This window comes from Neltuma alba, unplaced genomic scaffold, assembly GCF_004799145.2.
Source record: "Neltuma alba isolate B1F8T4 unplaced genomic scaffold, ASM479914v2 tig00011340_pilon, whole genome shotgun sequence".
NCBI lineage: Eukaryota > Viridiplantae > Streptophyta > Magnoliopsida > Fabales > Fabaceae > Neltuma > Neltuma alba.
Genome location: NW_021636042.1, coordinates 322508 through 339691, shown reverse-complemented (window position 1 = coordinate 339691; position 17184 = coordinate 322508). Strand labels below are relative to the sequence as shown.

General features: G+C 32.7%; 2 protein-coding genes across 2 annotated transcripts; one reads left to right on the top strand and one right to left on the bottom strand.

Moving 5' to 3' along the window:
* Window positions 1-2678: 2678 nt before the first annotated feature.
* LOC114712176 (CRAL-TRIO domain-containing protein YKL091C) lies at window positions 2679-7724 on the bottom strand. Its single transcript, XM_028896645.1, has 6 exons — window positions 7558-7724; window positions 7199-7454; window positions 5496-5532; window positions 4734-4851; window positions 3667-3777; window positions 2679-3053 (listed from the first exon to the last, which is right to left on the bottom strand). The coding sequence occupies exons 1-6, from the start codon at window positions 7627-7629 to the stop codon at window positions 2907-2909; spliced, it is 741 nt and encodes a 246-aa protein (XP_028752478.1). The 5' UTR covers window positions 7630-7724; the 3' UTR covers window positions 2679-2906.
* Window positions 7725-13227: 5503 nt separating this feature from the next.
* On the top strand, window positions 13228-15484 carry LOC114712224 (cytochrome P450 704B1-like). Its single transcript, XM_028896704.1, has 6 exons — window positions 13228-13560; window positions 13675-13890; window positions 14064-14360; window positions 14559-14939; window positions 15031-15231; window positions 15305-15484. The coding sequence occupies exons 1-6, from the start codon at window positions 13228-13230 to the stop codon at window positions 15482-15484; spliced, it is 1608 nt and encodes a 535-aa protein (XP_028752537.1).
* The last annotated feature ends 1700 nt before the right edge of the window (window positions 15485-17184 follow it).

Here is a 17184-nt window from a genome sequence, read left to right as displayed (position 1 = left end):
ATATCGATGTGTAATTAAATTTAAGACATGATACTGAGGTGCAAGTAAATGCTGATCTTATTGGGCTGGAAGGTAGACAAAAGTGTGACACGAGGAATTAGAATAGATGTAGTAGGTGTTGGTAATAGGGCTGCTCAAGAACATGTAGCAGCAGTTTGTTATCATGGGAATTGCTTAATTAATCAACGATTTCTTGGGATTCATGCATGTCTTGAAGAAACTGAATCAGGGACAACATTAATGAGTACTTTATTTATTAACTAATAATTAATGTGGTTGTTGTTGATTTGGTCTGCACATTTAAGCATGATGTTTATTTTTCTTTGCTTGGTGATCAAGCTTTTGACGAATAATTAAGGTCTTATCAACCCGATGATTAAATTAGTTGGTTGGGGTCTCGAGTTTTAGACGTCGGAACACAACATCTTAGGGCTAGGGGCGCCAACCTTAATATTTCATGTCATGCCTCGATTCGGATTAGTCTTAGCCTGTTGTTGTGCCTGAAAGATGGCCTGACTCAGGATACCAGGTGCCAACGCAAAATAAAAAATAATAATAATTAAGGCCCTGTCATATTTATGTAAATTGAGGCAAAATTTCTTTTACATACCTATCTTATACACTATAAATCATGATTGAAAAGCTATTTTTGAAGATTTTAATCGTCATTTCAAACAAGCATTTAGCCAGCTTATTCAGCATCTAATAAACTCCATATCATAATATATCTAATCTCATTTCTCAATTCTATTTAATATCCTATTCTTTAATTTATTTTTACTTCTATTAAATGCTTGGTAGTTGTTTTCTAAAATAAAATGATCAATTATATGTATAAAATGAAACAGCTATACAACTAGAGTTCGCATAATAAATGGGAACATCAGTAATTTATAGAAAGAGTGGCTGGAAAAAGAATGTAATAGCGGGTTAATATCTTTTCTCCAGATGTCACTGAAATCAAAATCAGCAAGAAGATCATTAAGCAAATTCTTTTTTAATTTCATGTGACGACAATGGTATTATATCGTTTAAAGATATGCATGCAGAAGAAAAGTGAGGCAACTTGAGATTGAATAATACAATACAGCATTAATCTTAGATAGAAGGGTTCTAGTGTTGATAATAAGCTTTAATTATTTTAGAATATGTATCAATATATATTCATAAAATAAAAAAAGAAATTAAAGGAAAAGATTAGAGATTGAAGGGTGGAGTAATTGAGGGGAGAAAGAATCACATGTGGTTCTGCTTCGGCTTACTATTGATGACGCAACATTGGCAGACTCAATGAGCAAAACTTCCAGTTCAGTTTTCAGTAGGACGCCTATTCGACAAAACTTTGTAATTTCCATATATCCTTCGCCTTTGTGGAAAACCAACATTAATTATTCATATAATATATATGACTTAAAGCTTATAGAGTTGTTTGTTGAAAAATAAAAAGTTCAGAGAGTTATTTATATACAATTTAAAGTGTAAATTCAGACGGCGAAAATTATTTGGTAATTAAGGATTATCTCCAGTTGAGTTTAATTAATTATTCATATATGACTTTAAATTTAGAAAGATATTTGTGGGGGGGGGAGTTCAGTGAAAGTTATTTATTTGCAATTTTAAGTGTAAAGTGATATGGAAAAAGATTATCCCGTAAGAATTATCGTCAATCGAGGTTAGCAATTGTTAAATTTAACAAAATAATATTGAATATCAGATAGTAATTAAAAATATACATTATATTAACTTTGGTTCAAACCCCGCTGAAAAGTTGCCCATATTTATACCTGCAGTATTTCGAATAATAGATTGTCTCCAAGAGAAGGATACTTATGTTTAACAAAAAATATATATATATATGATTATGTAGTTATAACCATCATAACATAAATTTTGATTTAGTAGTTGAATGATAAATTAGTTGATGGTAAGAAATTATGTCAACAAATTAAAGTTAAAAATATCCATAGTCAAAACCTCAGATAAATTAGATATGATTTAATTTTACCCAATCTATGTGTTTTTTTTTTCTTGCTTGGATGAACTTCACTTTTTGTACAATTTGCTTCCCTGACATGCGTGGAAAAAGTGCTTACAATTTCCTTTGACATATTACTGTTTAGTTTTGGTCTCTTCTGTCCCAAATTCTTATCTTTCATCTCTCTCCCTCTCTCTCTTCTCGAAACATCATAAGTATGATTTACTCGTAATGGAGACTAATCTCTTTTAAGATGCTGGGTAAAGATTTAATCAGATTTACAAAAGGATTAAGTAATTAAATACTTTGTTATGATTATGAAGCCGGATTTAAATGACCGTTAATCACATGTCACTGTGCATAACACGTGTGTTTGTGTGTGTGGTTGACTGGGTGGTTCAAAGACAGGAATTTTGGGACGATGGACCCATGGCTACAGCAGTAGACAGAGCAGAGCTAAATTATTTGACAAGAGCCTAAAGCCTAATAAAGGGTTGTCACCTGTCAGATCCACCACTTATAATTAAACATTTCAATTATTTTGGAAGAATTTAATATTTCCTTTTCCCCCCCCCCTGTAATTGTTGGTTTTTTTGTCCCAAACTATGTATAAAAAACACACTGAATCATGTGGAAGTACATGGAATTAAGGCTATTTTTTTAATACAATTATCTGGTGCTATTACATTAGAAACCACTGATATGGCTTTGTACAAAGTAAACAATACAATTAAAACATTAATTCCCTGTGTTTCTTAAACCTTTATTCATTTTTAATCATTATCTACTTCTAAAACAAGTGTTCCAGTTTGCCAGCGGTAAGTTATTGAAGACTTGTTGGTAGATTATACAAGCACCATATATATGCCTGCCTCTATAAGCTTTGAACTATAATCCTCCATATGTGATCGCCATGAGAGTCACCTTGAAATCAATGTGTTCCATTCTGCAGCGGCGGCAAGACAGCATCTTGGACAGCTATAAGCCTTGCTCTTCCACCGTACTCTTCTGGTAGAACCTCTTCTCCAACGTCCTTTATAAACTGTCTTCTCTCCTCTTCATTACCCACAACTACTATCTGCAATCACCCCCACAAATTATTCCATCAATGCTTTTTTATATCTGTGAAGAGTAACATCTCCTTGTAATGTTTCTATTGAGCGGTAACATGAATTAATAAATGTTCAACTTCAAGGTCATGCTCAAATGGGCATGCCTACCAAGTTTAAGGGAAAACTACATTTCACCTCGCTATTTTGAGGCATATTCATTTCTAACTGCAATGTACATATAAACTGTTTTGAACTTCTCAGTATCAGCATTGAGACTTCCAATCCTGAACTGAGGGAACTGTCCCATTCAAATCCTTATTTGGTCTGAATTTAGACCATACTTCAGCTTCATTCATCCTCATCCAAGAACTTTGGACTAAAATGAAAACGTTAATTTCTAATTAAAATTAACTGCAATAGGCAAAGTGATCCTCCAATGACATCATATATTTGCATTTTCACCTCAATCAAATGCCATGAAGATTGTCGAAGAAGTAAGCAAGCATGGATTTTATAACTTAGTTCAGGGGTAAACTGTAGTTTTCTTAATGTATATATGGTTCTTAGACAAGCATGAATGATTTCATTCCTATACTTTCAGCACCCTATCAATTTTAAACATTGGACAGTTGATATTACCTTTTCTAGAGTTGCCTTCTCTAGGAAACGACAAATTAGCTTCCATACACTCACAAAAAACTGAGGCATATGTATAACATAGAGCTTTGCTAGACGTTCAGGGTAGTAAGCCTGCAATTCAATTAAAAGAAACACAATAAATGAGATTCGATTTGATGCGTTAACTGGTGCAAAACTTAGGGTAAGTTAGATGGGCTTCACAGTGCTGACAAATTTTCATCCAAATATTCGATGAACAATGAAATGATGAACACATCTGAACTATAACTATAATGAATGCATAATCATGCAAACTAGCACAAGGGAAACTCCAGTCAAAGATATCCTGTAGGGTTAAAAGTTTCAATTTTCCTTATTTTTTTAATTTACTTATTAATTTTTAGTCTAAAGTTTCTGTATATGGATGAACTCATTTCCAGCACTGACTAAACTTCATATTACAAACTTGTGACCAATGTAGGTTATCTGTATTTGGTGGGTCACACAAAATTCAATACTGAAGGAAAGAAGGAAAATCTGCAAAAAAAAGCAGGAAATTTTGAAAGTAGAAAAAAAAGAATGAAACTGTTAATGCTTATAGGTCAAGAGAGGCATAAGAAGTTTGGAAGTTGAAACTGCCGGATGGTTAAATTAAGGTTCTTCACCATAGAGCCACCTCACGCTAGTCTACTTAAATATTTCTTGGGTTATTAACGCGATCTGATATGAACTGATTCTGGAGCAATTTATTTGTTATCACAGAGAAAGCATCATCAGTGCTAAGTAAATAAAATAATCAGGTCATAGAACTTAGTGAATTTGCCAAATTTCGAATATAATTAACAAAGTCAAGTAAACAACTATAATTTTTGTGTTCATATAATTTTCAGATTAAATTAATTTCATGTTTCATGTAAGCCGAGCGACAATGCAATTATCTGTGCAACCTGTACCTCTCAATGATAAAATGCATGATGTGGACGAGAACAGTTACAGAATATAATGCTTGAAGAGAAAGTACAAATCAACGGCCATTTGCTATCATGAGTGACAGTTAATGTTACAAGTAGGAAAACGAAGAAAGTCACCTGTAAGAATTGAAAACCAGTGATGAACCCCCGTGCATCAATGTTTTTATACATGAGATTCTTCAGATCAACAACTGCAATCAACTTTTCATTTCCTATCTCCCTTCCTTTTACAGCACTGAAAACCAGTGAAATAATTAACTATAAGTCTCTCAATAGTCTATGACTGTTAGAGGCAACACCCACTCACACACACACAGTTGCATAGATGCAAACGAAGGTATATGAGAGAGAGAGATAGAAACAGAGGGAGGAGGGGAAATAGACGAAGAACAGAACAAAGACAGGGAAGAAAGGCAAAATGTGGGGGAAAGAGAGAGAGAGAGAGAGAGAGAGAGATCAAATGCTTGGTGAGGCAACAGGCATTCATTCACTCAAAAACAAGTCTGAATACACGAATTACTTAGTGGCTATAAATAGAAGCCACTTGCAGGTTTCTTTCAGCCAAATGCTAGTTTGTAAAGATTGTTGAAACGAGAAAGTATCCTCTTGCAGTGGACTTATTTGTAAGTTTCTCTAGTTTACACATAGAGGTGGTTCTTAATATTTTCTTTCTGGTCCAGAGTTCAAAGAGATCTTATATTTGATTTTAAAATTCAAGAGTACTGTTTCCTTTAATGGTTACTATGATTTTGACATCTGAAACTGGTATGTGAAAATGCTACTGAAGTAGTGATCAATAGGTTCATCGCAAGCAGCACAACAGTTATTTCACAGAAATGATAGGCAAATCAATGTACCAATGGTACAGTTATGACATACCTTGCGATTGACTTGTCAAGCAAATGAACAACATATTCTGCACCAACAGACAAGTTAAAACATTTGCCTAAGTAGTTGAGTTCTCATAAAAATTACAGCAGAAAAATTCAGTCATTTGCAATAACTTCTGTTTGGATCATACGATGAAGAAAAGGAGGGAGGGGTGGAAAGGCATAAGTAAATTGTAAATTAGAATTTCAAAATAAGGTGGTTGATTGGCAACAAGGGGGAAAAAAGTGTGGGTGCTAATGGAATCAAATCATCATGTATTAATTATTCCGCCCCCCCGCCGCCGGGGGGGGGGGACGCAACGTGATAATAGATTTAATAGTGATCTTTTCAATAAAAAACAATAAGAAAGAAACTGAAAAACATTATGAAATTACTCAATTCTTCTTATTGAAACTATATTAACCTTAATCGTTGTGGTTATTTTGAATGGAGAAGATGAGATAAGGAAGCAAAGGGATGTGGTGAAGGAAGCAGCTTAGACTTATCCAGCTTGATGACAAAGACAAGTACTGAATGGTGCCGTAGGGGGGAAATAGAGAAAGGAAATGGGCCCACTTAGGTGGGTCCCGCCTATATTTCTAAATCTCTCCCCTTCAAGGCCTTGTGCAGGCTTGGGATCCATTTCAAAGTCTAAATTGCTGCATAGGACTTTTACTAACTCTAATAATTAACAAAAATAATGTCCTCAATAAGCGCTGAAGTATTAGAATAATCTGGCATAGATTAAAAGTTAAAACACAAAGATATATATTCCAGAGGGCAAGATAAACAGGCCGGGCTCAACTATTTGTAGTAATAGCGGAACCTTGAGGACCACTTGAAGTCAGGAGAATTGTACTGACTTACATTTATGGATCTCCAGCAAGAAAAGTCTGGTGCAAGTAGATAAAGATCAGACACAAACATTTGACAGATGCTAATTACAGCATGATTATTGTGGTGGCTAAACTGTATGGTGATATTCATACTGATAAACTCATCTAGATGAATCGTTTCATAATGAAATTCCAAGGTAGTTGTAGAACCAGAAAAACAGAGTAAGTCAAGATAAGTAATCCAATTGTATCCACTTGACCATTGACTTTTAATTTGGAAGATTTCTCTCGTGCATAATTGTCCGGTCTGATGGCTCATATGAAAGAGGCATCTTTGAACTGATGACACTGGAATCATACTTTTCAAAACAGACAAAAGAATTATAGCCTTTTAATTCTTAAATTATTTTGTTAGAACTCAATTTTCAATTTGGTCCATGCAGATTAAAAATTTGTAATTGGGTCTCTAAATATATAATTTCAATTTAGTCCCTGTTTTAAACCTCTATCAATCTCTGTGGTTAATTTTTTTTTTCCTTAATGCGATCCCCATATATGATATACTATATTAGTACTCCAAACATACATTATCCATGGGTTGAAAAGGGATAAGAATAGATGCTGGAGTGAAATCCACTCATAAATGTGGCATGTGATCCCACCTATCTAGAGTGACAGAAATGAGTTGGCATAAGTTGTGCATATCTAAAGTATCAGCGGAGGTTTAGAGACCAAAATCAAATTAATAAACGTCAAAACTAAAAGTATTAAGTCATAAACTTCATTTACTACAAGGACCAAATTGAAACTTGGGTAAAATTATAAAGTAGTTTAACCCCTTTTTTTGGTTTTATATATGAGAGAAGAGAAAATTACTCTTGAATTGAGGCTGATCCTTGGAAGGAAAATGCTTGCAGGCTTGAACAATCAACAAAGGGTATTTATCCTGAGACAAACCCTGCAAAAGGACCTTTCTTGCAGCTAATTCATCAGCTATTTCAGATTCTGAAATGAACCCATTAGGCACCATTGAAGCCCTCCACTTCTGCCACTGAACAAACATCTTGGCGGCTTTATTTGGGTCCATTGATCTTGCAATCAAGAACCTCATCAGCGTTGGACCTTCATACATCTGCAAAATCAAAATTCATGAACCCTAGACAGAAAACAATGATTTTCGGAGATTCAACACTCGTATAGCAATGCATCGTGTGAGAAATGTATAGACCGGTCACCTCAGCAGAAGAGCCAAGCTTCTCCACTGCTTTCCTCATCTGAGTCACTGCAAAATCTTCTACTTCCCCCATTAATTTGAAGCTCTGTCAAAGATGAGTGATTGAGAGAGCAACGATGAGAGAAGAAGAAGATGATGATCAAAACCCAGGTTCAAGAGGGGAGGTTCATGCGTTTAAACCAATGTGGTTTAGGTCGGATTCCCGCTTAAGTGGAAGACAAATATAGAAGATTGGCGGGTGATATAAACTGTCAGTGTCATACTAATAAATGCACATGATGTATGACACTGTTTTATATTTCTTCTTCAATCTTAAATATAATACTTATTTTATAATTTTATAAATAGAAAAGTATTATTTATTTTTCAGAAAAATTAGCCTGGGCACAATTCTCCACGGAAGAAACAGTGCCTCGGTAGCATTATTGCCTATGATAGCACCTAAAAACAAAACAAGAAGAAGAAAAGAAAAACAAAGGAAGACTTGTCTTTTTTCTGTATCTGTTTTTGGTATCCCGAAGTCAAAGAAAGCCTTGTGAGTGATTAATGGTCGAAGGAAAATAAAATACTACCTCCGCTTTTAATTATAAGAACTAGTTAATTAATTTGAGAAGATTAAAAAAAAATAATAAATAAATATTATCTTTTTTAAAATGTTCTTGATAATCAAATGTATTGGTTAGAATTTTCATTATTAGAAGAATTATATTAGGAAAAAAATGTATAAATACGAGAGACAAGGTGAATTGAGATCTTATATTTAGAACCAAAATAAAAATTAAATAAGATCTTATATTAAGGATCAGAGATAGTAGTACGTAGTAACTGTAAGGGTTGCCACCTCCAATAATTCCCAAAATATTCCTAACATATGTTTGTGATAAATAATTAATTTAGTTAATTTAATTTATTTTTTTAAATTAATTATCTAATTTTTATATTAAGGAGCAATTTGAAGTGGTTATTAACATCAACCTGAATTATCATGAGTCAATTATTAAGGATATTTTTAAAAAGCTAAAAAATTATTTCAAAACTAAATACCAATATTCTTAAAATATTGGAATGGTCAATGGCGGAGGATAGAGGGAGGATTGACAGGGACAAGTATTATATAATTTTTCAAAACAAATTTATGCAACTATTAATATTGTTCAATTTTGGTGCAATTATTTATACAGCAGCCCTATGCATGGGGGTGGCATAATTGGAGCCAAGATTTTTTTTTTCTTGGGCCAACATAATGGTCTTTAACTTAAAAAATTTAGTTTAGTAATATAATTTAAATATATTCAAATTAAAGATTCATCTTTTGTGGAATATTTTAGATTATTTTTGTCGTTACCGTCAACAAGAATGAAGCCATATAAATGGCCTGCTTTAATTTCAAAGGCGCACTTTTGAATTTTTAAAGGTTTAGTCAAATATCGACAGGTATGAATTCTTTTTATATGAATTGGGAATGATTGATTTTTCGAAGCAAATATGATAATTTAATAGTTGATTCAGAAATTGAGTATCTGCAAGATGACGGTCTTGATCAGGAAAAATATTTTTATCTGGAAACTCAGCGATTTAAAGTTTTTGGACATATAATTATATGGCAGTCAACAATAAGCTGCTCCAATAGCAATAACAATTGATAGCAAATGGGCCATGAATCTTGAAATATTAACCCTAAAATCTTATAACTTAAAAAAAAAATTGCCATATAAATATATAAATATATATATATACTCCCCAAAATCTTATTATGATATATTGATCGTCCTATTTTCATCAAAATAATTGAAAACATAGATATTCTGTGCAGGTATTGTTTCCTTGTTTTCCTTTCTATAGTACAGCCTCCCCCCCTTTCCGAAAGAAAGAAAAAAAAAAAGAAGGAAAATACTTTACAAGAGGATCTATTAAACAAAGAGGACGGAGATGGGAACTAATTACTACTTACAATCCTTAATAAAAAAGTCCAATTGATTTATTTAAGAAGATTAAAAAAATTATTAAATTATTTTAGAGTATTTATATTTATTTTTTAAACCAATTTGTTTCACTTATAAATTAATATATGATCTAATACTACCTTCAAGTCTTTAATATAACAACTAGTTGATTAATTTGAATAAATTAAAAAGGTTTGTTAAGCTAGTTATCTATAATAAATAGGTGTTGTTTTTTTTTAAAATACCCTTACTAATCATGTGTATTTGTTGCTATTATTTGATAAAATCTTTAACATGTGCAACTACCGCATGGACTATTTTAGAAAAAAGAATGGATGAATAAGAGAAACAAAACGAATTAAGATTTTATATTTAGGAGCAAATTAAAAATCAAACTAGCTTTTATATAAATAATTGAAGGTAGTAATACACAAGTATTTTAAATATGTCATATAACATATAATATACTTAAGTAATTTAATAATTTTTTTTAATTTTTTAAGTTTAGTGAACTAAATCTTATATTAAAGATCGAAAGTAATAATTTTTCATGTACTATGAAAGAAACCATAATTAAAATGTTTTCTTCCCCTGTTCACTCGAAAAACACGTTCCCCCTCCCCCTGGATACACGATTAAAATGCTATAATGCCAACATTTTGGACACTAGGTGCTACTATTTTTAAAACAGAAACGCCAATAACATCATAGTCTAATTCTAAAAAGGTACAGCTGTTTAGACAATTAGGCGAATTATTCAAGTCAAGATTTTATCATGGGGATTTAATTTAAATAAGTTTACACAGTACAGAAGTAAATAAACCTAGATGTACTTATTTATAATAATTAAATATGACAGTTGTATAAGCTTTTGGTCACATAAATAGTAAGTTTTAAAATCATTTTTTGTTTGAAAAAACGAGTTTAAAAATCTCACATCAATATGATCACGAAACTCCAACTGTAAAGAATTTCCTACTTCAACGGTGCAAGCTACAATATTTAAAGCTTTAGTCAAATGTAGACAGACAGGTATGGTTTTTTTTCCCTTAATAGGGATATGACTTTTCGAAAAAAATATAATACTATATTAGTATATTTTACAGTGTATACTCTATAATATAGATCTAAAGAAAGAAAAATTTAAATATTAATTCGTCAAAGCGACTCTTAAAATTGGAATATAACTCCCGTCTAATCACTGCCACGTGTTTGAATTATTGCGCTGTTTTTCCCCCCACGGTGAAGAAAGAAGTAAAATAATGAATCAATATATGCTTTTTGTCTTCGGTATAATAAAATAATGCAGTTATTTTATCATAACCCTCTTCTCTTATGCCACATGGGAGCGAGATCCTTGGAGATAACAGATTGGATTTCTGTGTAAAATCAAGAAGTTTCTTCCATAATCATGATCAATATAATTGATAATCATCATCTTCAGTTTTTGTTTGTACAAACCTTCTTTTCTAGTTTTAATTTTCTTTTTACATTTAACGGGATGTTTGAATACAACCAAATAGTAATTTTAAAATAATTTTATGATATATAAAATAAATATATAAAAAGAATTTTATCCTGACTTACTAAAAATGTTTTTAAAAAACACTTTCTGTGAAAACCAAATACCGCCTAATTATTAGTTGATTGTTAAATTACATTGCTGACCTTTTGTTTTAATCAAAATGTACACCTTCTTTAGCATTAGGTACTATTTGGTATGAAAGAAATAAATGAGAGGGAAAAGGAAGGAAAATTTTAATGAGTTTTATTTAGAAAATTAAAAAAGTGGGGTTTTAAAATTTTAATAAAGAAAATAAGTAATATAAAAGAGTAATAAAAATTAATCAAAAACTTTTAACCCCACTTTTATAATTTTTTAAATCGAGTTTATTAAAAAATTTTCTTTTCTTCCGTCTCCTCCATTTCCCTTATATCAATCGCACCTTTAAGATCACTTAACAATTATTTGAATAATTATTTTAATTTGCCTATCCCAATATGGAGAGGGTGACAATATTAACAATATGTTGCCTCTTCCAATGGTGACTTTTGAGTTGGGATCACCCACATACGCCCTCGAGGGTTTCAGGATTTGGATTAAAATATGATACTCCTCCGGTCCTTATTATAAGACCCTATTTGACTTTTTATTTGGTCCTAATTATAAGACCCTAATCCATTTTATCTATTATATTTATGTATTTTTTTCCAAGATAATCCTTCTAATAATGATAGTTTTAGCCAATATACTTAATTAGCAAGGATATTTTAGGAATGACAACACTTATTTATTATAAATAACCAACTTAACTTACTTCCTTAATTTCCTCAAATAAGTCAATTGGGTCTTATAATTAGGACCGGAGGAGTATTAAGTTAATTTCAACGGTTTGCAACCCAAAATAAAGAGGTGACCTGGATAAGTAAGTCACTTCACTCGTCAATTATGTCAACAATAAGCTAATGAAAATTACTTTTTTTTTATCAGATAATAAAAATAATTCAATTAATGGAGATCTCATAATAGTTACATTAAAGAATATCAATCCTTCAACAACCATAGTATAACAAGAAGGAAAGACACACTAATTGGTAAAGGAAATAAATTACAGAAAAAGAAGAATAATAGAAGGAAATTCCCAAGAGGAAGAAGAATGATCGTATCATATGAGAGGGAAGACATGACCAAGTTCATGGAATCCTTTGTCACTACTGGTCTTCTTCAAAACCCTTTGATTATTTTCTCGGCCCTTTCCATTATTCCAACCCAAATCTCTTCTTAGTCCATCCTCATATCATTACTTCACCATATGAAATCACCACTAACATACTTTAACCAACAGGAATTGGATTTAGTAGAAGGGGTTAATCCCTTACAATGTAGTGAACTAAGATTCGAATTCCTGCTAGGAGAGGTATCTATATTTAGTGCCTGACAGCGTTTCAAATAAGATTATCTCCAATAAGAGGATATCTATGCGCAGAAAAAGAAAAATCATTAACTTGCTTTGACATATAAGCCGCCATTAATTATCTTGGCTGACTCCTTTAATTTAATTGGTCTTGCTCAAATAATTCACACCCACTCGAGTCAACTTGAGTTGTGGAGCCATTATTAGCTAATTCTTTCCGTGTAACTTCATAAACTTCTCTGTTCATGTATATGAGTTTATTGGAAGGATCATCTTTCTTTCTTTTTTTTTAGAATATTGATTGGAGTTGGATCTCAACCAAAAGTGAATCGGTCCTTTAATTATTTGGTATGATAGGCCCAAAAAATTAGTTTTCCCAAGGGAAACGAAAATCAAATAAAGAATCAATCATCATTATTCAATCCGTTGAAAGAGCAGAGGTTCATACAATTTTTTAAGTAGAAAAGTTTGCATATTTGAAAGTAGACAGAAGGTTGATGTGATTTCAGTAAAATTCTAAGAAGGAATGAGAAATTCACTTTATGTTTATTCTTAGTTTTTCCAAAGAATATGGTAGGTGAAGAACACAGAATGAATGAAACATTTCTTAACTCTTAAATTCTAACCCACTTCAAGATGGTGATAGTTAAGCTATTTGCCAAAAACAACCCAAAAACTCTTCGCCTAACTATACCTTCACCAACATTTTAACCAACTCAAGAATCTCATATTATTTATATCACAAAGTAACAAATTAATCAACAAAGCAAAACATATTTTCTTTTCTGCGGCATAAACATTTGTCCTTGTGAAATGGACAAAGAAAGTAACCAGACTGTAGTTTCTGCCATAAAGGAAGGGTTATTGAACATGGGAGGGTTAGGGTTAGTGATGATGACAGTGACGACATGGATAGTGATGCACAGATGGAGCCAGAGGAAGAAGAAAGGGCCAAAGACATGGCCAGTTCTGGGAGCTGCAATAGAACAACTGATGAACTATGAGAGGATGCATGATTGGCTTGTCACTTACTTGTCTCACTCTAAAACTGTGGTGGTTCCTATGCCTTTCACAACCTATACTTACATTGCTGATCCTGCCAATGTTGAACATGTCCTTAAGACCAACTTCAACAACTATCCTAAGGTATTATAATCTCCATTTGAACATAAAATATTATAATTTTGGTTTTGACTAAGTTACATATATTCAGATTATAATTTTGGACGATAATGGTTTTGATTTGAATGATGTGTGAAGGGGGAAGTGTACCATTCATATATAGAAGTGCTGCTTGGAGATGGCATATTCAATTCAGATGGTGAGCTTTGGAGGAAACAAAGGAAGACTGCCAGCTTGGAGTTTGCTTCCAAGAATTTAAGAGAGTTCAGTACCAAAGTTTTCAGAGACTACAGCCTCAAGCTCTCTTCCATTCTCTCCTCTGCTTCTTTCCTCGATCAACAAGTCGACGTGCAGGTATATATAGTGGGCCCGGTTTGTCTCCGGGTCAATTCATATATATATATATATATATATATGGATCTGGAGAGAACAGAACCAAAACAACAAACTTACACTATAGATACTTCATATATGGAACCTAGCACAAAGAAGTGATTATTGATGAAACTTGAGTTTTGACATTTTAGGAGTTACTGATGAGGATGACTTTAGACTCCATATGCAAGGTGGGATTTGGTGTTGAAATAGGAAGCCTGGCTCCCAATTTACCAGACAATCTTTTTGCTCAAGCCTTTGATGCTGCAAACATCATCGTCACACTTAGATTCATTGATCCGTTCTGGAAAATCAAGAAGTTCCTAAACATAGGCTCTGAAGCACAGCTTGACCGAAGCATTAAGATCATTGATGATTTCACTTACTCAGTCATTCGAAGAAGAAAGGCTGAGATAGAAGAAGCCAAGAACAATGGCCTGCATCATAAGGTGCTTGCTTACTAACAGCAAATTCAATTACAAATTTATCATATGTTTCTGAGTCTAACATCCATATTAATAGAGATTTTAGTATCATGTTCTGTTTCTACTTTGTCTTCATGTGTCTGGTTTCTGAAAATTGCAAAATAGATGCAATTTACAACTATAGAAATTAATTAATCATCACTTTCTTCGATCAAAACTCAGATTAAACACGATATTCTATCAAGATTCATAGAATTGGGAGAGGGAACTGATGCAACAGAGAAGAATCTGAGAGATGTGGTGTTGAACTTTGTGATTGCTGGTCGAGACACAACAGCGACGACTCTGTCATGGGCCATATATATGACCATGACACATGATCATGTTGCTGAGAAGCTTTACTCAGAGCTCAAAACTTTTGAGGAGGATCAAGCAAAACTACGCAATGTTTCATTGCTTCATTGTGACACTGAAGATCCTGAATCATTCAACACAAGAATACACCAATTTTCTGCGCTATTGACAAAAGATTCATTAGAGAAGCTGCCTTATTTGCATGCAGTCATAACAGAAACACTTAGACTGTATCCAGCAGTTCCTCAGGTATGTTATTCTACATTTCATTATAAGATATTTTGAGAAAAACCATAAAGATCTCAATCATGAAATTATATATAGCCACGTTATTTTGTAGGACCCAAAGGGAGTATTGGAGGATGATGTGTTACCAGATGGAACAAGAATAAAAGCAGGAGGGATGGTGACTTATGTTCCATACTCAATGGGAAGGATGGAGTATAATTGGGGTCCTGATGCTTCCTCCTTCAGACCTGAGAGGTGGTTCAAAGATGGTCTTCTAGTACATGAATCTCCTTTCAAATTCACTGCCTTTCAGGTTAGTTAATTTGATCAAAGATGAGTGAATTTGAATTTGGATTTAAATTAATGATGGGATAATATATATGCAGGCAGGGCCAAGGATATGTCTGGGGAAGGATTCAGCTTACTTGCAGATGAGAATGGCGCTTGCAATTCTGTGCAGATTTTACAGATTCCAATTGGTGGCTGGTCACACTGTCAAATATCGCATGATGACTATTCTTTCAATGGCTAATGGCTTGAAGCTTACTATACAAAGACGTCCTTAATAAATTCACAAGCTTGTATGAACCCAACCCAACATGGTTTAAGATGATTTATATTATACCCCTTGATTAAGCTTGAAATCTATTTAGAGTGGTAAAATTGATAAAACCTTTGTTCTTTCTTGTTAACAATAACATTATTGAGCTAAAAACTAATGCAGATATATTCTCTCCATGCAATGGGAAGGGCATTTGAAATTAACAGCAATCAGATCTTGCAGGAACATGGATGCCCATCAAGTTGAAGCCCAAAGGATGGATTCAAAAACAATAATTCACATGAATTAAAGAGGTTTTGCTAATCAAGTTGCAACCAACAAAAGCATCTGAGCCTCTGTTGAACAAAATCAAAAGCTACCAAACGCACATTTAAAATGGAGTTAATTAAGATGTTTTACCTTAATTTCAACATATGCACGCTTTGAAGAAGAACATGAACCTTCTGCTGACTATAGATTCCGGAAAGTCTATTTATATATAGAAAACACTATCGTTGCTTGGATTTAAAATGTAGTTGCTATTATGAATAAAGATCTTAAGTCCATCCATGCTTTTCACTCTTGATACTGTCAAAAGAGCATGAGGCCGAAATATTATATAGGCGTGTGTGCGCATTACACATACATATATAGGACAGACATATCACCATAAGAGTTAACCCTTGTGTTAATAAAATTTTGGACAAACCATGATAATGCGAAGGTAAAGTTGTAGCCAGACGTAGAAAATCTTTTTTCAGGTTCTCCTATACTACCTTCCATAGAAAGCCCTGCCTATATAGAGCCCTATAGTAGCATGAAACTACGCTCTTATAATTGAAATAGATGACTATGAAGAGAACCTATCACACTCTATGTTGTACTCTATAACCAGAAAGTATGGGAATTTTGAACGGAGAATAATATAGTATTTGATTAGGAAGCAAGTCCATTTTCAAATTTGAAAAACGATGAGATGGGAGAGAATAAACCACCTTCATCAAGCTACCAAACTGCAGTCTCAAGCTTGTACTGTTCATCATCATAGCTAGGCTTATGCAGATTTAGAGAAGACATGCATTGCAAAGCCATAATTCGAATTAGTCGGTTATTCAAATACTTGATAATAGGATCACGAAAAAGAGTTTGAAACCATGTGGCCCTAAAGGTTATAAAAAAAAAAAAAAGATTTAGGGAAGATATTGATGATGAAAGACCTTAGAAGAGATAAGGTATCTGAAACATTTGACAGGGTTTTACATTGACAGTTCTGATTGGATGCAAGTAATTTACTTATTGGACAGAGTTTTACGTGTTGACAGTTAGATCTGATACAAGTATATTTACTTTTTATTTTTACCAACAAGTATATTTACTTATTTGAAATATCAATGCTTTGTAGATTTAATAGGAATCAAATGAAAAGTTTATATTGTTTTTTTTTCCTCTATATATTTGTAGCTATCTCTAAAAAATGATACTAATAATAAAATGGATGTTAAATTATAATTGTTCAACAAATCAACTATTTTTGTTCGATGTAAAACACTTGGATTTCAATTGTTACCATCCTTATCTCATAATAACAATCTATTGTTATTTCATTTTAGATTATCTTTGTAACAATTCAAAATTAATCTTCGAATCAATATATACCGATTTAAAAAATATGCAAATGATGTCATTTTAAGCATTTATTCTACAAAGCATTGCAAAAGTTGTAGT